Source organism: Parasteatoda tepidariorum, chromosome 10 (assembly GCF_982258835.1).
Source record: "Parasteatoda tepidariorum strain Cologne lab strain chromosome 10, Ptep-v5.0, whole genome shotgun sequence".
In the NCBI taxonomy this organism is placed as follows: Eukaryota; Metazoa; Arthropoda; class Arachnida; order Araneae; family Theridiidae; genus Parasteatoda; species Parasteatoda tepidariorum.
In genome coordinates, this window is record NC_141764.1 from 97,081,537 (window position 1) to 97,107,920 (window position 26,384).

A 26,384-nucleotide genomic window follows, 5' to 3' on the forward strand; every position below is an offset into this window, starting at 1 on the left:
TGACCACTTAAATATTAATTTATTAGTTTAGTCACACAAAATATTTTTCAAATAAACTCAAAAAGTATTATAATGCTACTTGTTTAAAAAGTTACAAATAAAAAACAGAAGTTGTATCAAAAATTGATTTCATATTTTAATGTTGAAAAAAAAACATTCTCTGGACAACCTTAAAAAATGGTAGGTATGGCATCTTTTTTCAATTTAAATCGACTTAGGAGAATTGTTTTTATTTCACCAGTCTTTGGGTCAGTTTTCACAGTTTCTTTAACTATGACATCCGACGAAAAATGTTTCTCACACACCTAAAAACAAATATACATTTCAAGTATTTTGTTTATATTTTTAACTATTTCTTCAAAAAATATTATACTAAATACTTTATAGTTTTGATGTCATAAACTTTTTTACATATTTGAAGTAAAAAAAAAAAACTTTTAATGTTCTCACTCTTAAAATATTTTTAAACTCAACGAAAAACAATTTCAGAAAAATCAAAATATTTGTTGAAAGTCATATTTTACTCAATGAAATATGAGATTCAAATTAAAATTTCAATTACAATTTCTATTTTTTCCCCCACAAAAGCAAGACTACTAATGCACAAATACCCAATGAAGTAAGAGATGCAAATTAAAATTTAAGTAAAACTTTTAATTTCAGTTGAAATTTTAAATTATCACACGAGGAAAAACAATATTAAAATACTTATAGAACTGTTGTAACAGAGGTTTGTGATTTTTTTGAATGATTTAAATTTTCTGTTTCATATTGTTTGAGTCTTATAGCCTGCCTTATGTTTTCACATTTTGTCAAACTTTCTCACACAAAAATGTAATTAAAACAAATTTTAAAACTACGAAAATCATGAAAAATTTGTACAATCTCATTTAAAATGCCTTCTAAATTTAATATATTTTTTTTCCAAAAAAATTAATATAATTTGATTTAACTATATGATGATTATTTTAAGAAAGAAATCGTTGATTTAAATCAACAAACCCCGATTTCAACAGAAATAAACAATAAGTGAAAAAACTTACTCGAGAATTCTTAGTGATGATAAAATCCTTCCGTGAGAGTGCTTGTAGCCAACGTCTTTGCTGAGCTTCATCTTTGGGAAAATTAAATACGGCAACTTTTGGACCGTTAGCATAATTTCCTTTGCAGTTTACTGCACAGCAATGGTAAGGCATGACACATAAATATAAATTGCAAATATGTAATCCAACAGTAGCTATCATAAACTTGTAACTTCGCAAAAACGAATTAAAAATAACACAACCCGTGGAAGGGGAAGAACCGGCGCCAAAGGGAAGGACTGTAATGGAATTCCATTTCGCCAAAATCAAAGCTATGAATGACGCCAATGCTAATGGAAGAATGTGGCAGCCATTCAGGTCTACTTCGTTGGACTACTAACGGATCGGATTTTTCATTTATGTTAACCCGTGCTGAGGCCTTCCTTATTCTAGGAGATATTGGTTCGAATCCCGGAGATGGATGGTCGATACGAATTCCGCATCCGGTTTGCACGAACCACAATGCTGACGTGAAATATCCTCAGTGGTAGACTGATCATGGGTTAGAGTCCGAGAAGGCAGCTCTCACCAATCATGTCACTGTTATTTCCTTTTATTTCTATGTGAAGTTTGATTGTTAAATCATCGTCGTTATTTCATCTTATGATGCAAAAACACCGACATATATATACACACAGTCAAACCTCGGTATAGTGAACCTTCAAGGGGGGGGGCGAAATTCGGTTCACTGGAACCGGGAGTTTATATCCATTACGCAGGCAATTTAACTAATAGTTCCCAAACTGGGTTTTTAAAGTTTATGAATACAAGATTATTTAAGATGATCATCTCATAACTCTTTATTTAGAATAAAAAGAAAGAGAAATATCTTGGAATCCATTAACATATTTAATACTGTGTGTTAATGTTTCGACAAGATTCAACGTTACTAACTATCTAGACAGGTCAGATTTAAAGCGATACCATACAATGTTATTACTCCTAAAAAAGAACTGCGAGGAGCGTATGGGGCAAACGTGTGAAGTTTCATGAAATCGTCCCAAAAATTCAGCTACACTACTGTGGGAACTGCTCAAGCTAGCATAAATGTGGTTACAAATGCAATTTGAAAGTTGTGAGTATGGGGGCTCACTCTCACAATAAAAAGAATCGCTAACACTCGAAAGTGTGCTAGAGACCATTCTCTTGGGTGCTTAAAATTTGATTAGGGATGAGAAGTTAAAAGTTGTTGTTGTTGTTCATTTACGTCGCCCTAGAGCTGCACAGAGGGGTATTGGCGACGGTCTGGGAAACATCCCTGAGTATGATCCGAAGACTTGCCATCGCAATTTTGATCCTCTGTAGAGGGGATGGCACCCCCGCTTCGGTAGCCCGACGACCTGCACGCGAAGTCGAGCACTTTACGGTAGAGCAGTTCAACGAGGACCCATACCGCACACCCTCGGTCCCTACGCAGGCTGATCCAAGTGGTCACCCACGCGCACACTGACCGTAGCCAGTGCTGCTTGACTTCGATGATCTGCTGGGAACCGTGACTTAACGATCAGTCCACTGCGGGACGAGAAGTTAAAAGAGTATTGACATTCATGCAATTTGCGCAGTTCGTCTCAGGGACCGTTCTCTCTGGAAGCGAAAAAAGCGCGTATACGATTTTAACGATTCCAATAAAATCCGATAAGTTAAATATATTTATCCGCATTAAGCTCTTTAATCAAGTTGCTTTTGAATTCGCATATTCGATTTATTTTTGCATCCAGTTAGAGAATAGTCCTTTACACGTAGTTTCAAGGGAAACATTTACACTATGCGCAAAAACTTTAAAAACGCTTGCCTTGCCGATGTTTAGAAATTGAATGTGAGTAAGACATTTCGTGCCTGTGCGAATCTGACTTGTGATGGCATGCAGTAAAAGTGCACATGCATCGAATACATTGACACTCGTAAAATGTGTAATTGAGAGAATGCTTATTTACATGAAAAATTGTTGCAGTCAGAATGGTCTAATGAAAGAACAGTATGATCATTTAAATATTAATAAAACAAATAAAAAAGATTATGTACTACTGAATGGCAACATCAAAGGAACTCAAACAGTAACCAAAACAAAAGTATAAGATGCAGAAAAGAGCGTTAAAAATGAAATCAAACTGTTTGCAGTGTTATACTGACGCTTTTAACACATGGATCAATAAGTTCCGAGACTAACCCAGAGATGGCGCTCGTAGTAAACCAGTAACCAGGTCTTTGTAGAGTACTAACCTTTGCTTGAAACGTGTCAAAATTTTAAGTCGATCGGACCAGAAACAGCTGAGTTATCGAGGTTGGAGTAAAGTCGTTTTGTAGTTTGTTTAAAAAATGGAAAAAAACAGAGTTTCGTGTTCTGATAAAACATTGTTTTTTAATGGGTAAAAACACCGTGCAAGCGAAACAATGGATTGACAAATGTTACCCGGACTCTTGTCCATCAAAAGCAACGATTTGTCGGTGGTTTGCCGAGTTTAAACGTGGTCGTACCGACACAAATGACGCGGAACGCTCTGGTAGACCTGTGGAAGCCGTTACACCGGAAAATGTGAGTGAAGTGACAAAAATTATAATGAAAGATCGTAAAGTGAAGCTCCGTGAGATTGCTGAGATGACACAGATATCATATGGAAGTGTATTTACTATCCTTCATGAAAAACTGAGCATGAAAAAGGTTTTTTCCAAGTGGGTGCCGCGATTGCTTTCGATGGAACAAAAACAGCAACGAGTCGATGATTCAGAAAGCTGTTTATCGCTATTTACTCGCAACAAAAAAGATTTAGCCCCCAGTGACTACTGGCTCTTTGCTGATCTTAAAAAAGTGCTCCAGGGAAAAAGATTTGGCTCAAATGAGGTCATCGCTGAAACTGAAGCTTATTTTGAAGCGAAAGATAATTTTTTTTATAAACATGGTATTGAAAAATTGGAAAAGCGTTGGAACGATTGTATCACCCTAAAAGGTGATTATGTTAATGAATAAAAAAATTTTGTTTTCATTGTTAGTCTCGGGACTTATTGATCTATGTGTTATTATAATAACAAAAATAAAAGAAGTATGCTTTTATCAGCCATTAATGACTTATGAGAATGCCAACTTTTTGCTGATAGTTAATATATTCAACATAAGATAAGGTTTATAAAGCTTGAAGGCTTTATGAAGTTTGAATTATTTCTATATTTACAAAAGCTTCGAAATCTAATGAAGGCTATGTTCATCATGTTATGAGTTTAGTTATTTAAAAAAAAAATTTCTTCTTGTTTAAACATGGAAGATAAAGTGTTGGCTTCAAACATTGTGCATAACATTTTTCTCTGAAGCTTTATGTGTAGTGCACTATTTAAATAACGAGTGGAACAACTTGAATATAAATAATGCTAAAATCTCTCCTTAAAATATTGGAAGATTATTTTAATAGACCTCTATTTGTTTGTTAAAAAATTTTTCTCTCTCTGAAATGTTCTTAGAATGAATATAACTTTTAGTGTTAGTTCTGCTAAATGTATGTTTTTAATAAATTCAGGTTGAAATTTAAATATTGACTGTGATTTTTAAATTTGTATACAATTTTAAGCCTAAAATTTTAGAACAGCACAATTGTTTTTGAACGTACGTGAAAAATAAATATAGAAATTCACCAGTCTTAAATTATTTTTATTTGTAGTAACAATTTAAAATTATTTTGTTATATATATATATTTATTTAAAAAGCTTTACGGCAGGCTACCTTAACTGTCCATAATACGCTGCCGCGTCCATATAATCTCCTAGAGTCATTAGGTTAAATCTTCCTTTTACAGAAGCAAGTCTTTGGTTGGCAAGCCAGTACTGTTTTTTTTTTGTACTGGAGGGTTTTGTGCCTCACATAGCAGCATAATCTTCTCTGCTTCATTTTCATGTCCTAATTTCTTGATCATGTCTATGAAAGTGTAGATGTTTGTCCTCTGCGGCTTAGTTAGGAACCCTCAACATGGTTATTAGTCCTTATATTGTCATAATGTTTTCAAATGGATCTGTAAAATAAAATATTAAAAATAAGGCATTTTTAAATAATGATAGAATATTCTAGTATTTAAATCTAAAATGCAGCATGATTTTTTTCTTACGTTAAATTTAGTTCTTTCGAAAAAGTTCTGGTGTAGTCATTGCGATTTTGGCCCTCAAGAGATTGTCTTATTTAAATTTATGAAAAAGAATGAGCAGCAGAACTTTTTTTAAATTGATGCTAATTCATAAGTTTCCTTTTAGATATTATGATTTATTTTATACAATAATACAAAATTTATTAGAGGAAATGTGAAAACAATATTTTATATTTCATTTTACTTATATTTTTATAATTATAAAATTATGCTCCTGTAACTCTACTAAATAATTCACAAATACATATAATTTGCCTACAGTAAGAAGTCCTCCCCCCCCAACAATGTCTGAGTTCATCCACAAAGTCCTAGAGTTGTGCATTTCAGGGAGGGTAGTTTCTCTTCCCTCTAGGGCTAACACAATAGCCCAAAGAAAAATATTCCCTAGCCAAAACCTAACCTCACACCTATACTTGAAATAGTTATATCGCTTTCCATAGTCACCAGAACAATGGCTAGGGGTGTTCTTACTTAGACAAACTATAAACTTTGGTCTATGCATTACATATTTTTATTTATTTTAACGTATGCTCTCCACAAGTAATTTTTCATAGTGTGTAGCGTTCCTTGGATATAAAACAGTTGCGAAGCGCTGAGAAGTGCCTCTAAAAAAAATTCGAAGAAAGGACTTCATAATTTCTTTTTCTTGCTAATATTGTATGTATTGTAAAATTGTATGAATGAAAATTAAGAAGTATATTGCTTTTTAGAATAATGTGTTTAAATACAATTGCACACATTGTTTAGAAATAAGTTGCCAAGATTTGCTACAGAACTTACGAACTAAACATAGCATCAGGATTTAACTATGTCGTTTCCATGTAGTGGTTCAATTCAGCCATTTGGGGGCTGCTTATTGGTGTGTCACTCGTTATTGTTAAGAAGGCATCTTCGATTTGGTGTAGAGGCACAAGAGGAAGGGCTGATAATCTGCGTATCACCCTCCTTGTTTCATGACAATTGATATATGCAGATACCAGACCTAGCGCTTGAACCTAAAATAAAATGTTGACATTAGAATAAGTGTTAATACTTTTCTAAATACTTAAAAATTTTTAACCTTGATTTTTTTTTAGTCTTTCTAATATATATAGTTATTATTAAAAAAAATATTAATATCATTTGAAAATTTTTAAATCCAGTATGAATAAAATTGATTTTTAAAATAAACTTAATTTAGTAATTAAATGTTGCATAACATTAAGACTCAATATTTAGTTACCTTCCTCCAAATCAACTGGGAGTAGTGAAATTAACACCCCTTAATCGCTATCCAAGGGATGGTTTCTTTTAAAGCATTCATTGCGCCAGCTTCAAAATCCATCCTGGCACATTCTGGATTAAAAATATGCCCATTAATCCAAGCCTGGTTGCTGATGTGCTGAAACAAACGTAAATACGTCTGTTTCGTCTTATCAGGCAATAGGCCATAGATTAATGGGAATATTTTACCCATGTATGTACCATGAATGGTATAAAGCTGGCAAAAAAGCTTTGGTGCCATTTTAAAAGTTCCGTCTAAGTAAATTTTTTTGGATTGGCACAATATTCTCCCTGGTGCCAAACATCTGAAAATCAAATAAATTTTTTGGTTGGTTGGTGTCGTATCCTCTATAGAATCATATTTCATGGTGTGCTTAAATAGTTTTTGTTATTTCTATGGCATTAAAAGAATACAAATCCTCTTCTGTGGGGTAGTTTAAGAGGTGAAGGCCTGCAGCGACTGCAGGGCAGTTAAAAACATGATATGGTGTCAGTTCCACATTAAGACAGTTGCCATAAATTTTTTTGTTACATTTATACACGTCACAAAAAGCAACAAAAAAAAAGACATGTGAACGTGCTAAAATTATTTAATATAGTTGAGCAATGAAGGGCATAACATAGAGTTGCAAAAAAGAGTTCAGTTGCAAAATTTACTTTTATATTGAACATTTTACCTCGGTTACAACTTCTCACATCCAAGTTCAAGCAATAACAAATATTATAGAATTATTATTATTTTTTTATATTATCTAAAAGCATTATTAAATAAGAGGTTTTGTTTGTCCTGGAAAAATAAGCAATATTCGTTTTTATCTCTCTTTTTTTCCTTTCACTTAGAAAATAAATGCCAAGAAAAAGTAAACTAAATGCTAAGAAATTTTCTTTTACAAGCATATAATTAAAAATATACACTGCAGTGTTATTTTGTGTTATAAAGTTTGTTGCTTCATTGTTATTAACCTGAATATTTCTGTGGAATAATTGGATATTTAATGCCAGGGACAGCATTTGATGTTGTAATTTATTGACACCTGGATATCTAGTCTATTAATTATTTTCAACAATGCACTTCAATTTTTTGTAACCACAAAAAGGCTTTTTTTTTTCTTGGCGAGAAGGGTGGTGGGGAAAAATCGTTATTCTTTTAACCCTAGATTATTTATTTTGCGCTCTGAAATGCTTACTTATAACTATCGGTGTTCTAACCAAACAACTTCAAAAATAAGACAAAACATTAGGTAATTTTTCTAAAAATAAGTATTTTATAGTATCTAGTTTTAGTTCTTAACTCAAAATATTATTATTATTATTTTAGTTTAAAAAATATTAACACATGAATTATTCTATCATTTTAGGAGTAAAATGCAACTTTTGAAATATTTTTATTATTAATATAGCATTGCAACCAAATTTTCAGCAATTTTTTAATTCGTGAAAGCAAACTTTAAGCTTTTCTTTTTATGTATCATTTTTTTAAATTTAATTTAAAAGAATTTGACCACAATTGCACATACATAAATTTAGCATGGATATAAATGCATAATAAACATATCATAGAGTATTCTGGCAAAATAAAAGATATTTTTGCCAACTAATGTGTTCTTAGTATCATTTGAAATAATTATTCTTCAGAAAAGTGTGAGCTGGTGTGTAAAGTGTATATAAAAAGGGGGAAAAAAGTATACTAACCAAAATCCTTTCTGCAGTTATCTGGTCATCGACCAAGAGAAATTCTCTTCCATCAATTGTCTTCGCCCATTGACTACAATATCTTTTAGAGTGCTTGGCAAAGGTGGCAATGCCTTTGCCCTTGCTCTGTACATTGTGCGACAGGCAGTTTTTAAATCTGGCAGACTTACTGCTGTCTCGACTGTCTGAGCAAACTCTCCGATTTCCTGCCTGAAAATGATATATCATATTATGACTTGAATTTTTGAAATAACCAAATGATAATTAAGAGAAAACATTTGAACCCAAGACTATAGAAATATGTAAAAAGTTAAATACTGTATTTACATAGTAAATCTCTTATCAGCTGTTTGTTAATATATGTTACTGACCTTCGTACCAACATAATATAACAAATGGCACTGCTTATGCCTGCTCGACATGATTCTCTGTAGTTACTACTAATTCTATTTTCAATCATTATGTATAATATCTTAAATACCAAAGAAAAAAAGAACAATGCAAGATGAAATAGAAGGTATTAAACAATATGTATGAAATTGCCTAAATTATATGAACTAGGGAGCTCCGCCCCCTGCTCGCTACGCTCGCCAACCACCAGAACTGCTTCGCAGTTCCGTTGCATATTGCTTCGCAATCTTATAAAAACATTTTAACAAATTTAAATTTTAAAATAAAAATGCCAGATATTGAAATCAATTACTTAATGAAATTTATACACTTCTCTGCCCCCATCACAATTTGATTATCTTTTCTTCATGTAGCTGAGAAATTTGGAGCTGTAGCAGAGAATATATCTCAATAAGATCACCAAATGTACCACTGCCAATTTTATTTAGAAATTTAATACAATCCCATTAACTTTGCAAGGTTCGCATGTTTTGGGTAAGCGTTTTTATGAGGATTTGTTTATTGTCATTGCGAAAAATAGAATCACCGGAAATTGAATTATGTCAAAAATAAATGGCAGTAGTGTCCCTGAACTTTTGAAATGTATTCTTTGTATCAAAATTTGTTGTCCACACGTAACACCAGTTAAAACTACGCAAACTAAACTGTTCCGATGAAAATTTTCGACACAAAGGCGTTTTCTTTCAATATGAGTTTGTGAGGAGGTAAGTCACTCACAGAAAGACTATTTAAAAATTCAGAAGGATAAAGCGTTTGCTTTATCCCTCTTTGGATTTGATTTCTTCGCAATCTTCATTTATCGGAGGCAATATTGCTCGGTTTGTTATCAGAAGTTTGATCAATTTCTGGAATATAACGGTAAATTTCATCAATGATGTCTTTAAGATGACCAGAGGTATCATTGTCAATTTTGTGAAGAAATTCAGTAAATTTATGTTCACTTGGCAAGGCTCAAGTGTTTTGGGTGAGTATCATTTTAATGATTTGAGTCCATTTTGAATAAAATGTGTTATACCTATTTGTTAAATTTAAATGTAAATACCGCGAGGAGGTCGCCATATCTCATTTCTCATGGGGAGTTTTGATTCTGGAAGGTCCCCTTGCCTATTTCCAATGGGTATTAAACATAAAACAAAATAGTTTTGTTCACAAAAGTTCTTTATAAACTATATTTTTTGTAAAGACTCTCTGATCATTTTTTAAATGTCCTTGCTCATCTGTATCAGCAATAAAAAACTTTAAGCCATCAAATGATCGGGCTCGACTGGCAGCCACATACAACTGTCCATGTGCAAAAACTGGTTGCGGTAAGTAAATACCAACCTTATTAATTGATTGTCCTTGTGATTTGTTTATTGTCATAGCAAAAGCAAGAATCACCGGAAATTGAATTCTGTTTAAAATAAATGGTAGTAGTGTTCCAGAGCTTCTCAAATTTATTCTTGGAATCAAAATTCGCTGTCCAGATGAAGCACCTGTTAAAACTTCGCAATCTAAACAGTTCCGGTGCTACCTTTTGACGCGCATTCTCGTACCATTAATAAGTGCCTTTGAAGTGTTAAGGTTACGTATCAGTAAAACAATGGCATTTTCTTTCAATGTGAGTTTGTGAGGAGGTAAGCCACTCACTGAAAGGCTATTTAAAAATTCAGTGGAATAGAGAGTCTGTTCATGTTCGTTGTCAGTAACCACTGAGTCACAACTGAAGTAAGTTCTTTCTTCACCTGGCATCATTCTTAAAACTTGGTGATTAATCTCCTCGCAATCTTCATTCTTCGGAGCCAATATTGCCCGATTTGTTATCTCAGGAGTTTGAACAATTTCCGGAATATTACCGTAAATTTCATCAATGATAGAAGCAGAGCTGATCAGAAAGTTTGGTATCTCAATAAGATCATCAGGGGTACCATTGCCAATTTCCTTAAGAAATTTAATAAATTCACGTTCACTTGGCAAGGCTCGCATGTTTTGAGTTAGCGTCATTTTTATGATTTGAGACCAAAATGGCCAGGATTTCACACTGCTCTCAACTAGTCCTGCGCGACCAGAGTGGGGTACAACTGGCAAAATCGTCATGAACAGTCAATGCAGATTTGTAAAAATCTCGAATTTGTAGAGGTGGCGATTCCCTTCGGCGAGAAATGCTTTCCCGTTTAGAATTCCGCCATTCATTTCTCTGACGTCTGCCAGAGATATTTCGACGCCTGATAGCAGGCATTTTATTTAGGCAGCAGGCACTAAATAAATAAAAATAGAACTAAATAACTAAGATATCGTTTTAAATCTCAAATCAAAATAATTGTTTGTAGAAAGTTTGTTTTGGTTTGAATATTCGCACGATGCCATTGCCATTCTATTGTAACGAAACAAAAAATTTATCCTGAAACTAAAAATTTATCAAAGGAACTAAAGATATTGAATTCTTTTTTTAAGAAATTCAGTTCCGTTTTTTTTTATCCACTCTTATTTTTGTTTATCAATCTATTAATTCAGAAATGCTTTAAATCAAACGATGCTTACGGAAACAATGCTTATGCAAACCACCCGAAAAATGATTTGTTGAATTCTCATTGGTTGAAACTAAATTATTAATTTTATTAATTAATTAAAGGAAATTTTCATAATTTAAGACCTTATTGCACATCTACATAACTATACCTTTAAAACGTCGCCTTATTTGTTTAATTCTGTTGCGTAGTTTTGGAGTTTTTAGCGAGACAAAATATTGCTAGCCTATTAATATATAGATTTATATTTCCAATTTTCTGAGTTAAAGTAGATTTTTTGTTTTTTAAATTGCTTAGTTAAACTTCACAGATTCTTTTTTTTTATTTCAACATTAATTTATTTTTAATGACTATATACACTGGTTATCATAAATTAAGGAAAATTCACAAAAATCGCGATAACTCAAGAAATTACGCAATCTCTTACTCTCTGAAAACTATTTACATTCTAAACCATCACCATGGCAACCACAAAAACTCTTCTCTTTGCCATCTATAAACTGATATATAATAAATAAATTATTTAACAAAAAATACGATAAGCATAAGTACATAATATTTTACAACAAAGGTGAAATTATTCACAAAGAACAAGTCATTCCAAAAACAGGTATTGTACACCTAGTGAATGATTTATTACGAAATACACTGGTTATCATAAATTAAGGAAAATTCACAAAAATCGCGATAACTCAAGAAATTACACATGGAATTTTATGAAACTTACCCACAATATACAACACATAGTAAGGTATTAAACAACATAAAAAGAAATTATCAGACATTAATAGTAGTATAGAAATTAGCACATGTATAAAATAAACAAATTGGAAGTATCGATTTGCAATAGAAAAAGTACCTTTAATATGGAATATGATTGCCTCTAGAAGCAATACAGCACAAACAGCGATGTGTGATGCTTTCAATTATGCGGTCTATCAGTTCAATAGGAAGTGAGAGCCATTGCTCTTGTAAAGCAGTTGCAAGCGTGGCAAGGGTCTGAGGGGGCGGATTGATGGCAGATACACGCCTCCCTAGAGCATCCCAAACGTGCTCGATAGGATTCAAGTCCGGGGATCGAGCTGGCCACTCCATGCGAGTAATTGTTTCCTGTTGAAGATAATCATCAACAATGCGAGCTCTGTGTGGTCTTGCATTATCGTCCTGTAACAGGAAGCAATCACCAATTGCCCCGGCATATGGGCGCACATAAGCATCAAGGATGTTGTCTCGATAAACCTGAGCATTCACGGTTCCCCTTGGAAAGACATGGAGGTATGTGCGCCCTCCTAAGGATATGCCTCCCCAAACACAGACACTGCCTCTTCCGTATGCATCTCTTTCACGGATGTTTGATGGATGATAACGGGTCCCAGGTTCTCTCCATATCAAATAACGTCTACTGTCACTTTCTAGACTAAACCTGGACTCATCCGTAAAGAGAACAGGCCTCCATTGATCTGACGTCCAGTGGACATGTTGTCGGGCCCACTGCAAACGGTCTCTCCTATGGCGTGATGTGAGCGGCACGCAAATGGCTGGTCGTCTCGCATACAGACCACCTTCGTGGAGCCTTCTGCGCACAGTTGACGTTGACACCAACCTTCCGGTGGCTGCAGCAAGAGAGGATCTAAGATGTGTCGGAGTAGCGGTTCTATTCCTGCGTGCACTTAATGTCAAATATCGGTCATCGGCACTGGTCGTAACAGTTGGCCGTCCTTGACTGAACCTCCTAGATGCCGAATCTGTGGTTTGAAATTGCCTCCAAAGTCTATGAACCACAGATGGACTCACATTTAGCCATCTGGCCACTTCTGATTGACTCTGCTCTGCCTCTAGTCTCCCGATGGCTCTCCATCGTAGTTCTTCAGGCAAATGATGCCTAGAGGTCATTATTACGAATTGGCTATCTCAGATTTTCAATGTCGCAATCACAGTAAAATTTGTGTGCTTTCTCTCAAACTTGGACTTTTATGCTCCAGGCAGATGACGTAAGCCGAGTGCAGCGCCACTAATTTGCATATTGCAATTTTACTCAGCTACTCTTAGTGGACAACATATGCAAATTTTGCGCGGTTTGGCTTACTTTTGAAAGAGTTATCGCTATTTTTCCTTAATTTATGATAACCAGTGTATATTGATTTTATTTTTAATGTAATAAAATTGATTTTTTTTTTAAACTAGAGGGCTCCGCCCCCTGCTCGCTGACGCTCGCCAACCCCCGGAGAATTGCTTCGCAATTCTTGCTTGGTTTGCTTCGCAAAACCAAGAATGCTTTGATTTCATATATTTCAATATTAAACTGAATATTAACTGTTATCATCGAAAAGAATTAATTTTCTTAAATGCAGAATAAGCAGTGTGTCAATATCAATGTCACTTTTTTTCGTTGATTACAGTTCCTTCTATGTCCTATTTGTTCTCTAAATGAGCCAAAATTGTCAGAAATTAACATCAATGTGCAGATATAATCTTAATATGAAACTTGTTTTAAAAAAATGATAATCACAATAATACAGACTTTGTCCCAAAGAAATGAATATATTTTTAACACATTTAATTCAATATATATATATATATATACAGGGTGTCTCAGTTAAGCGTTTCAGAACTTCTAAGAGGGGTAGGGGCATACTGACGACTCGAAATCATATAGCAATGTGGGGTCAGAAATGCTTTCCTGAAGCGGTGACGTACACAGAAGCACCATAAAGAAAAGAGTCCGTAAGTGAAAAATCGCTATAAAAATACATTGAAAAAATTATATGTCCTCCTCAGTCTCCCGACCTATCATGTCTTGATTTCTGGAGTCATATGAAAACACTGGTTTATGACACCCCTGTTGATAATACTGGTTGCAAGAATCGCAGTAGCTGCCTGCGAGATATGCCTGGAGTATTGCAGAATGTTCGAATGTCCATGAGCCGGAGATGTGAGGTGTACACTGTAGCCGGTGGCAGAAACTTCGAACACTTACTTTGGCCCATGTACCATATAATTTTTTCAATGTATTATTATAACGATTTTTCACTTACAGTCTCTTTTCTTTATGGTGCTTCCGTGTACGTCACCGCTTCAGGAAAGCATTTCCGACCCCACATTGCTATATGATTTCGAGTCGTCAGCATGCCCCCTACCCCTCTTAGAAGTTCTGAAACGCTTAACTGAGACACCCTGTATATATATATATGCAAACACTATAATATTTTTCAATAAGCAATATTGTTAAGAACAGGGTAATTTTTAAAAAAATATTTTAATAATATTCAGCAAAATAACTATAAATGAAAACATTAATTTTGCGGAATTAAAATAAACAATGCACCAATAGCATTTTCTTTACGCTAAACATTTATAAATTTGACATTATATATATATGTTATAATATTTCTCTATATACAATATTGTTAATGACAGGATCATCTTTAATAAATATTTTAATGTTCTCCTTCGTTGTGCATCTTGACAATGCCACATATAATTGACCATGAGAAAAAATAGGCCGTTCAATATATAGCCCAACTTTATCGAAGGTTTGGCCCTGGGCCTTATTAATTGTTAAGGCATAAGCTAATCTAACAGGAAATTGTCGTCGATAAAGCACAAATGGTAAGGAAGAATTACTTGATAATGTATTTAATTCTATTCTTGGAAGATTGACAATACTACCATTTTTATAACCAGTAGCAATTTGGCAAGTCAATACTCTTTTCCCTATTTTAAGAACAGTCAATCGAGTTCCATTGCAAAGGCCATCAACAATAGATATGTTCCTGATCAGCATTACAATGCATCCAACTTTTAATTTGAGCTGATGAGGTGGCAGTCCCGGGAGATTTATGGAGTTTAAATATTCAATAGAATACCTTAAAGTAGCTTCTTCTTCTCTCCCGTCTGATTTATCTACTCAATATAGTGTGGCCTTATCAATACTATAACTTATAATCTCTTCACCTGGCACACGTGATAAAATATTTTCATTAACTTTGTTAACTTCATCATTTTGCGGTGATAATATGATGTGGTTAATGAAGTTAGTATTAAGACAATCGATTTTTTCAAAAAACCAAGAAATGATATCTTTACAATAAAGATCAGGAGTGCTTGCATCAAGATGTAAAAGTTCTCCATTGCCAATTGTCAACAACCAATTGGCAAATTCTTGGTTACCAGCTTTAACTCTCATATTAATTGTCAAATGGAGGATTTCAAAAAATGGCCAAAGAAAAGAGTATTTTATAGTTTCATTAATAACCTGCATATGTGTAGCTTTTTTAACGACAGGTAACACTTGTCGAAAATCTCCACCTAAAATTATTATCTTACCACCAAATGGTATCTCATTAGCTAGAAGATCACGAAAAGTTCTATCGATCATTTCTATTGCTTTTCTGGGAATCATACTTGCTTCGTCCCATATAATAACGTCAACATTTTTTAAGCGAATCTTATCACATTTTTTTAAAATACAAATCCCATCGTCACTTAGATCAATAGGCAGATTAAAAAATCTGTGTGAAGTAGTTCCAGATGGAAGTAACATTGACGCAATGCCAGTCCAAGCTACACAAGCAACTTTCATGCTCTTTGACACAAAATAATGATATAATCCTTTAAATAGGAAGGTTTTGCCAGTTCCTCCTGGACCATCGATAAAAAACAAAGTTTGCTGATTTGATGATTCATCGGAGACAGACTTTATTATTCTTTGAAAAATGAACAGTTGATCTTCGTTAAACTTAGAGAGTAAACTTTTCAACTGATTCGTTTATATCCATAGCATAAACCAGTTCTTCATATAATGGGGGCTCGGGTAATCCAAAGTCCTTACAACTTCTATTTTCAGAATTCAACAACTGTTCAATGTGTATTAAAGCATCGTTGGCATCGGCATCTTTATCAATCATTTGTTCATGAAAAATATTGTATAATTTTACTGCATCTGATGGCTCATCACATATTAAATAGTACACGAAAAAGTGCCTTAATTGCTTAGGCATCATATTAGCTGCTGCCTCTTCCATAACTGCTGTAGATTCTTCACAGCATTCAGTTAAACCCATAGCAATTGCTGATTCTCTGAATGTTTTATACGTCGTACCTTCAAATGTTCGCAGATCTTCATAGCTGAAAGCTCCAGGAACTCTACATAAAATGAGTTTCAAGAAAAACCTCTCAGAGTCTCTAGGAGAAACATTCATTAAACGTCCTACGACATGGACATTATTTTTTCTTGGCATCCATTTTTTCAATTTGTAATTCCAAGAGTACTTTTCTGGTATATTACCGTACAAAGTAATACGTGCAGTTGGATCTTCTTTATTCAAATTAAACCACGCTAATAACATGGTAAGGGATGCTTTTTTATTTGAAACTGCAGCAGACTCACAGCCTTCCTCAAATCTGATGTGTTGCTGGCCAGGAAGATGCACTTGAAGCCTAACAACAGTGTGACTTCTATTATGCAGTGGAATTTCGTTTAATCGCCATGCAGCTTCCATTGGCCCAATATAGCGGCTATCTATATAGCTTGCAATTTCATTGTCCTCTTGAACAATAGCAATTCCGGCTCTATCATGGCCTTTATGAATATATTTATGTATATATTTAATAGCCATCACTGAGGAGCAATATTCAACATTTATATGGCAATTAAATTTGAGTAAAAGATACGGATTATGAGGTACAACCATGCGATTATCTACATACACAGTGGTGCCTTTTATTTTAGCAGGATATTGGTATAATTTATTGATGTTATTTCTTCTCCGATATCTTGGAAAACCATCACCTGTCATATCTGTTTCATTGATAAATTCTTTAGGAAATCCTTTTGAGCATTCTTTTTTTTCTTCATTCCAGCAAATAAGGCCTGCAATATGAGGTCCATGCATCATGTGTTTTAGTTGATGAGAGCGAAGATAGTTATCATCAGAAAGCTCAGCAGTTATAAATCTGTCAACATCTTCAGGCTTTAACAACTTACAGTCTGTTCGGAGTGAAGCAAGAATATGAACATGTGGGAACCCTCTTTTTTGAAATTCTATCGTATAAACGTATGCCACAATAGGGCCTAAAACATGTTTTTTTGTTAAGTCATGAATTAATTCATCCACTTTAGCTTGGAAAATCTTTGTGACGATTATTGAAATGTCATTTACAGTAGTACCTTTAATGAAATGATCTTTTAAAGTTTCAGTAATTTCTGGCCACTGCGGATTACATGTCATCGTAATAAAAAAATCAGGCCTTCCAACCTTCCGACAAATAGCAATTGCATCTTGATACAGTTGTTGCATACTTCGAGGTGACCCAATATACGTAGCTGGTAGTATAACAGCTGTGCCCAACCTTACTCTGTCAGTTTCATTTAAAGAATTCCTTTCAACATGGTCAATTAACCCTTGATAGCATTCAGTGCGCAGGGTTCCTTGATTGTTTGTAATGAAATCTAATCGCTGACTTTCAACCAACAAATAGCAATTTATCACATACTGCTGAGATAATTTTCCAGCATGCAATAACGGGTTAAAAGGACCATTAGGTCGTAAGGCTAACCTATGCCCATAATATTGAATTGGACTTATTTGTTTTCCTTTTTGCGAAGGCATTTGATAAGTCCATCCTAAATCGCCTTTAGGAAAAAGTAAAGGAAAGACCATAGGATCAGCATGTTGAGATCTTTGGTTTATTATACTCGTTTCTCTTATTTCTTGTTTAGGATATACAGTTAAATCGCATACAGGAACAACACCATCTTTGGAAACAATAATGGCAGCTAATTCAGAAGAAGTAGGTTTATTGTATCTTCTTTTATCATCGAATATAAATCTTTGAAATTGTAAAACAAATTCACTATCATGAATAGTTAAATCTCTGAGCATCCGATATTTCTGTGCATATGGATTGACTTCCCTTAATAATTTTTCAATATGCCTTGTCAACTGAAGATTGTCTAAATTCATACGTAGTTTAATAGCCTCCTCAACACTGTCATAAATATATATTTGTCCATTCCTTGGAGCATTGGTTGCTGAATTTAGGGATGTTGTCGCATGGTGATATACTTGTCCTTGAATTTTTATCAACGGTGGACCTCTGCTTTCATCTTGAAGAAATTTAGCACTAAAAGTGGCAAACGCAAATGATGAATTGTATACACGGATATTTTGCCTAAATAATTTTGCTTCTTGCTCATCAGAAAGAAGTAAGTTTTTCAAAAATAAAGGATATTCATGCAGCGGAGGTATATGTATGTTATCATTATGGCAGCAAGAATTAACAGAGCGCCCTTTTGCAGAAGCAAATCTCAAAGCTCCACAATAACTGCATTTTGAAAACATTTTGCCAAGACTATGTTTTGCCACTTTGATAGGTAACAATTTCGATAAATCACCAGCAAACTCATGTTGTTTTGATTTTAAAATAGGTGGATTAGGATTTTGGTCCATATCATTGTCAACATTGCGAAAGCGAATTGGTACAGTGTGCATTCCAACCACATTTTCTGTATTTACAGGTCTGGTTTGATGTGGGCAAATGAAAGTCGATGTTGTTGCGACTGTGTAGCAATTACACACATTCTCTTTTAGCTCAACCTTTGTTAGTTTAACTTTTTTTTTGTTAGTTGAATCATCATTAGGTTGTATAAGCAAAAGAGCATTATTTTCTTCTATACTATGAAGTTTACGTTTTTCCCGCTTTCGATTAGCTTTCGCATTGAGTTGCGACTTTTTAGTAATGTTAGGTCTTTTCTTTTTATGCATTACTTGTAAATAAACAAATCGAATTAAGATTTAAAACCAGATTAAACTTACGAATTAACGTTTTAGAAAACAAATAATCAGATTAATCAATATATCAATACGAAATAAGTTGAGATGTTGTAAAACTGAAGAATGAAATTCTAACTATTTTGTGATTGGTTGCATCTCTGAAAAAGAAAATTCAGACTTGTAAATCGCTTTTTTAAGCTTGCCGTTTTCAGACATGTGATTGGCTGTTGTGAACGGCGGTTATTCTTCATTATTAACTGCAAAATCGTGCTTTAAAACTAAAATAAATAAAAATTTAAAATTATGTAAAAGATTTGAATGCCCTAAATGTCTTCCCTGAAAGATTCTGAATGAATTGATTCCTTAATCTTAGATTTTCATCACGTAGTTAAAAAGTTTTTCAGGGGACAAAATTAACTGCTAAAACTTTTTTTTAGAATAGAGAGAAAAATGTCTAATGATGAATTAACAGCAATTAATTTTTTTATTTTAAAGTTAAAATGCTAGTCAATCCTACACAGTTTCTTTAAATCCTTCAAAATGTAAAAATAATGTTTTGGGAAACTTTGAGACATTTTACGCTAGTTACCAAAATTAAGGAGTAATAATTTTCTTAAAAATAAGTACCCTATATTTAAAAATGCACTTTGAAACAACCATTTTTTTCCCTTCTTAATAACAACTTCATCAATTTTTTTAAATTTTATGTAATTTTTTACTGCTTTTTCAAAAGCAAATAATAATTTTTAAAAATTTGAAGAAAAAAAAAAATCAGAATTAAATATTCTTTGGTTTATTTCTGAAATTATATTTGATTAATATTTTTACGATAAGCTGGGAGAAAATAAGATCTGCATTAAAGATATGTATTTAAAATATCTCTAACATATTATCTATGAGTTATTGCCAGGTGTGATTATCTGATGGTTTGTTAATTTAAATGTATATATGAAGTGTGTTGGAATATGGCACTTCAATAGTTTTTTATATTAAATTAAGTAATTTTTATAAAAATTAAGTTCTATAAAACAACTTACGTTAACTGTTTTAATTAAAGAAATTTATTTTATTTTGATTTTCAATTTTAGGTTTTTTATTTTCAGTTTTTTCCTTTTAATATTTACTTGATGGTTAATTTTTTCATATGGAAAAAAATTTCCATGACTGATAATAGGTATATAAATTGTTATGTCCTTATATTTAAAAGAGAAAGTTTAACAAATAACGTTACAATTAAATAAGCGAATTGCAGTACCATAAATTATTCATGGCTTTACTACTTTCTAAAAAAAAGTTTTCTATACAAGGCTGGGAATAATTCCAATACTTTCTGAATAAATCAATTTTAGGTTGAATAAACTTTTGGAAAATTTGTAATTAAATTTCAGAGAGTTTTTTTTTAATGACTTTCATAAATTAACAAATTCTATTTTTAAATTTACTTGTAAAAATTATTATTTAATTGGTGCAAAAAAAAATTTTTATTCTTAAATTAGCAATTTTCAATATGTTACTTTAGTTTAAAAACACTGTCTCTTGTTTATTGCCTTAGTCAAATAAGGGATTTTTTTCCCTTCAAATCCTCAGTTTTGTTAAATCAAATATAGGTTAAATCAAAATTATGAGACTCTAGTAGAGAAATTAATACTTGAATAATAATAATATATATATAAACTGACTTATCTAGAAATTAAATTCTCGATTGAAAAATTAAAATGAAATCATACTATATAACATTTTTAAAAATAAATTTCTTACCTGTATATTCTTGGAATAGCCTCAGAGAACTCCGTCTCACACCTGCTTTTTAATTTGTTGTAAAACGTTTTCCTGCGAATTTTATGAAAATCCGGAGCATGGCTATGTGTCGCCATAGCATTTTTCAAAAATCCATTTATTGTAGTGAGTTTCGCTGTGCAATTTTTCTGTTCACATTTCCAATAACTAGTTTCATTTTAAATTTACTGTGCAAAGTAAACAAATAATTTTTATACAGTATCAAATACCCCACTCTTGAAGATTTTAAGTAGCTTATATCCGACATTATTCAAAATGGCTAAAAAAAATGTCGTCGATTGAATATATGATTAAGCGATAGTAAGTGGAAAATCTATTTTCCCTTTCAGGTTGTTTTTCCCCAAAAAAGGATTCTGTCCCCTCTATACCCTTCCCTCCAAACGGACCCCTGGAGAACTCCCGTGCCCACAGGTTGTTGTTGTTGCTAATTCCCATCTGGTCTGACGGGGTCAGACCAGATCAATAAATCCGTTAACATTAAGAAAATCCGAAACCAGAATGGGAGTGGAATGAATGTCGTTCCAGTCCAGCCCTAAACAGTTCAAGATGTGCTCAGGAGATGCCTGGTTTTGTTGGCATTTAGGGCAAAGAGGAAAGCTTTTTTGATTAGCAGAAAATGTGAGGCTTTTCAGGTGTCCACTGGCCAGTCGGGATAAACAAGTGTTGGTTTGCCTGTCACCAGGAAGAGATAGAGAGAGTCCTGGTCTTTTTGCTTTATACCAGTAATGAGTAGGTGGAAGCAGCCACTTTTGTTTGTTCTGGGCCTTTTGCATTGCCAAAAGTTCAAGGTATGTAAGCTCTGAGGTGGAAGGGACTGGATGGTCTAGTCCTTTCTTTGCGAGAGTGTCAGCCAACTCGTTGCCGTGGATATCGACGTGGGACGGGATCTATTGAAAGTGGACCTCATGCTGCTGGGAAATGAGCTTTACTTTTTGTAAGATCGAAAAACTGGTTTTATCTCCAATGAGGGCCCAATTTTTGAGGTGTTGAATTGAACTACGGCTGTCAGATAGTATCCAAGTATTTCCAAGGTGCCCTTCACTCAAGATTTTCTCTAGTCCCCTGTCGATTGCAATTAGTTCGCATCGAAAGACAGAGCAAAAATCAGGGTTTCGTTGATGAAGAGTGTAGTTCTCTCGAGGTGTTTCAATAAATACTCCACTGCCAGTCTGTCTATCCATTTTACTGCCATCAGAGAATATTTTGATGTCGTTTGGAGGGATTTTATTGATGATTTCCAGGGACAATTGTCTGAGGAAGTCAGACACACAGTCTTTCTTATCAAGCACGGTAGGGAGGCTTTCATGGAAACTAACATTGGAAAGATCCAAGCAAGTACTGAGATTGCTATGAAGATAAAGAGGTTCAGTATTTTCAGCGATTAGCAGTTGTGATTTAACATGACTAAAAGGACTGTTTTTCTTTAGCCTTTGATTACCGGTCCAATTATTTAGGTAAATAGCAGTTAAATTGCCTTGGTCTAAACTGGAAAGTTTATTGTAATATTTCACTAAATTAGCTAATACTCACTAAATTAGCTATAATTAATCAGGGCTAAAGAGAATAGAAAGGCTAGTTCACTCCGCTCTTAGAGCTGAAGCTACGATTTCCCTCCTCATGACGTAACTGTGTCCCTCTTTTTTTACAAGATCACGTGCATACGATACTGATTGCTACTCACTGCTGTACATAATCCAATTGTAGACACGAAAGGCATATTCTATATGCATTCCAATAGCTGATTCGCCAAACGGAATTTCTGACATTTAAATGACGTATTTAGGAAGCGTGAACAGCAAAATGCTCTCCAATGACTCACGGCGATGCGGATTAATATTTGAAACTGAATTCAGGTTTGTCAAATTTTGGACGTTTTGTCTCAGAATGGCGCAGCTTTGGCAGAAATTGAGCTGAATGTCGCAAAATGGCGCAGTTATGCCGTTTTGTCCCAGTTTGTTGCAAATGGCGCAGGCGTAGCACCCTTGCACTTATTCAATAGAAGGGAAAATCAGGCATATGTGGGTCTTTTTCCTGAACCGTCTTTCTTTTGTCCGGACACGATGTCCAGTAAAAGCAAGTCCGAGTTTTTTGTCTGGTATGAGTAAAATAAAGAGTTCGATTTTCAAAAGGAGATGTTGGAGTATTGTAGGTAATTAATTTTAATATTTACCGATGACTAATTTGTGTTTTTTAATGCAACGAAAAAAAATGCGTTTTGTTTTATGTTTAGATCTGATGTAGATATTTTGAGGAGAAGTTGTTCGACATTTAGAGAAGAGATGATTAGAATATCTGGTGTAGACCCATTCTGGTGGGTTTTTATTAGTTCATTTAATCTGTACTGTAATTTAACTCAAACGAGTGATTCACACTTTTTTTTCTTCAGTTATACCACTATTGCGTCATCCTGCATAGCTGTCTAAGGAGTAGACATTTGCGATCAGGTACAATAGTGATGGTTCCTGTAAATGGATACATCAATAGTACCAACTACAGCTCTGATGCAATCAGATGGCTAGTTTTTGTTGCTGCTGATCACGACATAACGATTGAACACGCTTTGAATGGAAGATTGGAGGTGTGTCTGTTGATGGATTTTGCAGACAAATTCCAGTCCATTACCAGTTTCACGTGAGTTTAATTTAATGCATGATTACTTTCATTGTATATAATGATTGTTTGATTAAATCTTTATGGCTTTTTATTCTTCACAGGGCTGTTTTTATCATGGATGTTCAGACTGCTATGAGGGAAATACAATTCACCCTCTCAAGAAACGCCCTATAGCAACTTTACTGGCGAAAACTAAGGAAACTTCTGATAAATTTCGATCACCAGTATATGAGGTAATTGAGTTCTGGGAGCACCGATTTAAAGCCATGATGAAAGAAAATGCAGAATTCAGGATGTTCGCAGATAATCATGAAATTCAGCAAAGCCTCAACCCTCGAGTTTCCTTTTTCGGTGGAAGGACGAATGCTTTAAAATTATTTTTTGAAGGCGAAGCAAAATATGTGGATTTCACATCATTATATCCATGGATGAGTATAAACTTTTGCTTTTTGAAAAAATTTTTTCAATTATAAATTAAAAATTCTATTGATGTTATTATATTTTAACATACTATTTTTACAGGTCAACAAATACTGCACATACCCAATCTGCCTCGCCCTAAATCATTACATCTAGTTTCTAGGATATATCCAATTATTTCGGGATAATTAAGTGCAAAGTTGTTCCACCACGAGGTCTCTTTTTGCCTGTGCTTCCCTGCAGATGTAATGGAAAGTTAATGTTTTCTCTCTGTAGAACTTGTGTGGAGAGTATGACACCGTTGCGTTGCCCCCAGGAAGACGAGGAGCGCTCTCTAATCGGTATCCGAGGAAGTGAAATTAGCTGTTGATGATAAAGGTTAGAGTTGAAAAAGTAGATATGTATCATGATACATTTTTGATGTTCATTTTAATAAGCCAATTTTTTGTTGTTGTAATTTTCTATTTTTATTGCAGATTTACGAGGTCTATCCATCAATGAGAGCTCGGATAAACTTTTCCGCTCTTATATTGAACTCTTTTTAAAAATTAAGCAAGAGAGTAGCGGTTGGCTTAGAGGGTGTAATACAGCAGAAGAAAGAGAGCAATATATTAAAGATTACAAAGAGAAGGAAGGAATTTTATTGGACCCCGACAAAATTGAGATGAATCCAGGTCTCAGGCAAATTTCAAAATTCTTTTTGGGCGAAGGTGCGGAATAGTTCGCTTTCTTTTGTTCTTTACGTAATGTATATTTTATAATTATTATTTTTTTGGATGGAGTATGAACCTCTCCAAAACTCATTTGACCTATGTCCACGATCTTCCAAAATTCAATAAGATAATGGCGGATTCTACCAAGAAGGTATATTGTATTTTAAATAAAAAGAGATAAGTTTCATAGTTTCTTTAAAAAAATTTAATTTTTTTTCTTCAATTATAGGTTAAAGATGTTTATTTCTCTACCCCCGAGGTAGCCGCTTTGCAGTGACAATCCCACAGGGAATTTATAGAGCAAGACACCTCCACTAACATCTTTATTGCAACATTTACCACAGCCACACCGCAAGTTGTACGAAGAAATGGATAAGTTAGGAGAGAACGTATTGTATCACGATACAGACTCAATTATTTACGCTACTAAGGGTGATAATGATCCACCTTTGGGTAATTTCTTGGGAGAATTTACAGATGAGCTGGATGGTGACGTAATCACTACATTCGTGTCTGGTAAATATATATAAAGGAAAAATATTATTAATTTGTATTTCTTTTCATGAGTTCTATTATTATTAGTGTTTATTTTTCAGGCGGAGCAAAGAACTACGCTTACACCACTAGGGGTGGCAAAACATGCTGTATAGTGAGAGGCTTCTTATTAAGGGGGACCCCACCCTGAATATTTTTTTTCCGAATCTTTGTACCCATCCTAATGTCTTGTCTAAAACGATTTCTTCGGTACCTAACTTCGTTTGGACGTTATACCGGAAAATAGAGAGTCGTCGCTAAGCAGGTAGAAAGGTCCGTTCGGCCGGATTAGGAGGGGCGACATTCTTTTTGCGTCTCATCCATTCTGTTGACGCTTGGTGTTCATATCTGGAGGCGAAAGATTCCAAGACGTTGAAAAGTTATGTTCACCCTGAACCTTTACCAAAAATCGTGTAAGACGCAATTAAACCTATATATGAAGAACTTTCGAGTGATAATTTGTTGGAACGATGAGTCGGAGGTTTCAATCAAAATATTAACGAAAGCTTCAACTCTGTCATCTGGTCAATTGCTCCTAAAACGAAGTTTTGTGGCAAACAAATCGATTTTGCTAGTTATTTAGCATTTTGTTTATTCAACGATGGCTATAAAAGTGTTTTATTAATGATGCAATAAATGCATCTGGAAATTGGACCGATCAGCCATTCATATCAAGTGCAGTTGGATGAGAGACGAATTGCCAAGCCAGAGGTGAAGCAGTATAAAAGTAGCAAAATAGGCTGGCAAATGCTTGCCGCTGCTAGAAAGGACGCCGAGGACAGTTTTCTGGAGGTCGAACGAGAGATATATTGACTTGGAATTGCAGAATAAAGGTTAGTCATTACTAATTTAATAATTTACTAGATTGAACATAAGTCAAAACTTTAAACGCGTTTTTCTCAAAACGCTGTTTTTTGACCTTCCCTAACGTTTTTCTCATGATCTATACAACGAAATAAGCTGTTCTTTATTTTAAATTACGTAAAAATATATTCTCTAGAAAGTAGCATAAGATTTTTTTGATATTTTTATATATCGATTTTATATTAGTATATTAATGAATATATTTTTAATGAAAAACGTAAAGCTAAAAAAAGCGTTTTCCTATGTTTCAGGACTTCTAAATCCATGAGGCCAGTGAGGTGCTACTTTTTGATGACCAGCCACACACGGAGCTGCCTACCAACATATTTTTTATTATTTTGTAAAAGAAAAAGTTTTAAAATAGACTATTAAATTGTAGCTAAATAACATTAAAAAAAACAAGGAGTCTCTGCATTGTCTCTATTACTTAAAAAAGAGTCAAGAAAAACGTTAATATCTTACCATCTCAGGGTGGGGTCCCCCCTTAAATGCTAGAAACTCTGTTGTATCGAATTTTGAGTCAGTGAAACATCTTGTAAGTTCATTAGATCAAGATGTTAACATCTTGTCAGTGAAACATCTTGTGAG

General features: G+C 33.9%; 2 protein-coding genes across 2 annotated transcripts; both read right to left on the reverse strand.

Annotated features, from left to right (window-relative positions):
- Nucleotides 1-1,403, reverse strand: LOC147803127 (THAP domain-containing protein 2-like). The gene is made up of 2 exons (XM_087153450.1): nt 1,044-1,403; nt 1-305 (listed from the first exon to the last, which is right to left on the reverse strand). The coding sequence occupies exons 1-2, from the start codon at nt 1,242-1,244 to the stop codon at nt 171-173; spliced, it is 336 nt and encodes a 111-aa protein (XP_087009576.1). The 5' UTR covers nt 1,245-1,403; the 3' UTR covers nt 1-170.
- A 14,416-nt stretch (nt 1,404-15,819) lies between these two features.
- Nucleotides 15,820-18,846, reverse strand: LOC147803128 (uncharacterized). The gene has a single exon (XM_087152914.1). It carries the CDS (start codon nt 18,844-18,846, stop codon nt 15,820-15,822), a length of 3,027 nt encoding a protein of 1,008 aa, XP_087009040.1.
- Between the last annotated feature and the right edge of the window lie 7,538 nt (nt 18,847-26,384).

Excerpts from the sequence above, each read along its gene's own strand:
- LOC147803127 (XM_087153450.1), bottom strand. The coding sequence starts at position 1,244 with ATGATAGCTACTGTTGGATTACATATTTGCAATTTATATTTATGTGTC. Across the intron at positions 306-1,043 it reads TCATCACTAAGAATTCTCGA|GTGTGTGAGAAACATTTTTC; the intron begins GTAAGTTTTTTC and ends ATTTGTTTTTAG.
- LOC147803128 (XM_087152914.1), bottom strand. The coding sequence starts at position 18,846 with ATGCATAAAAAGAAAAGACCTAACATTACTAAAAAGTCGCAACTCAAT.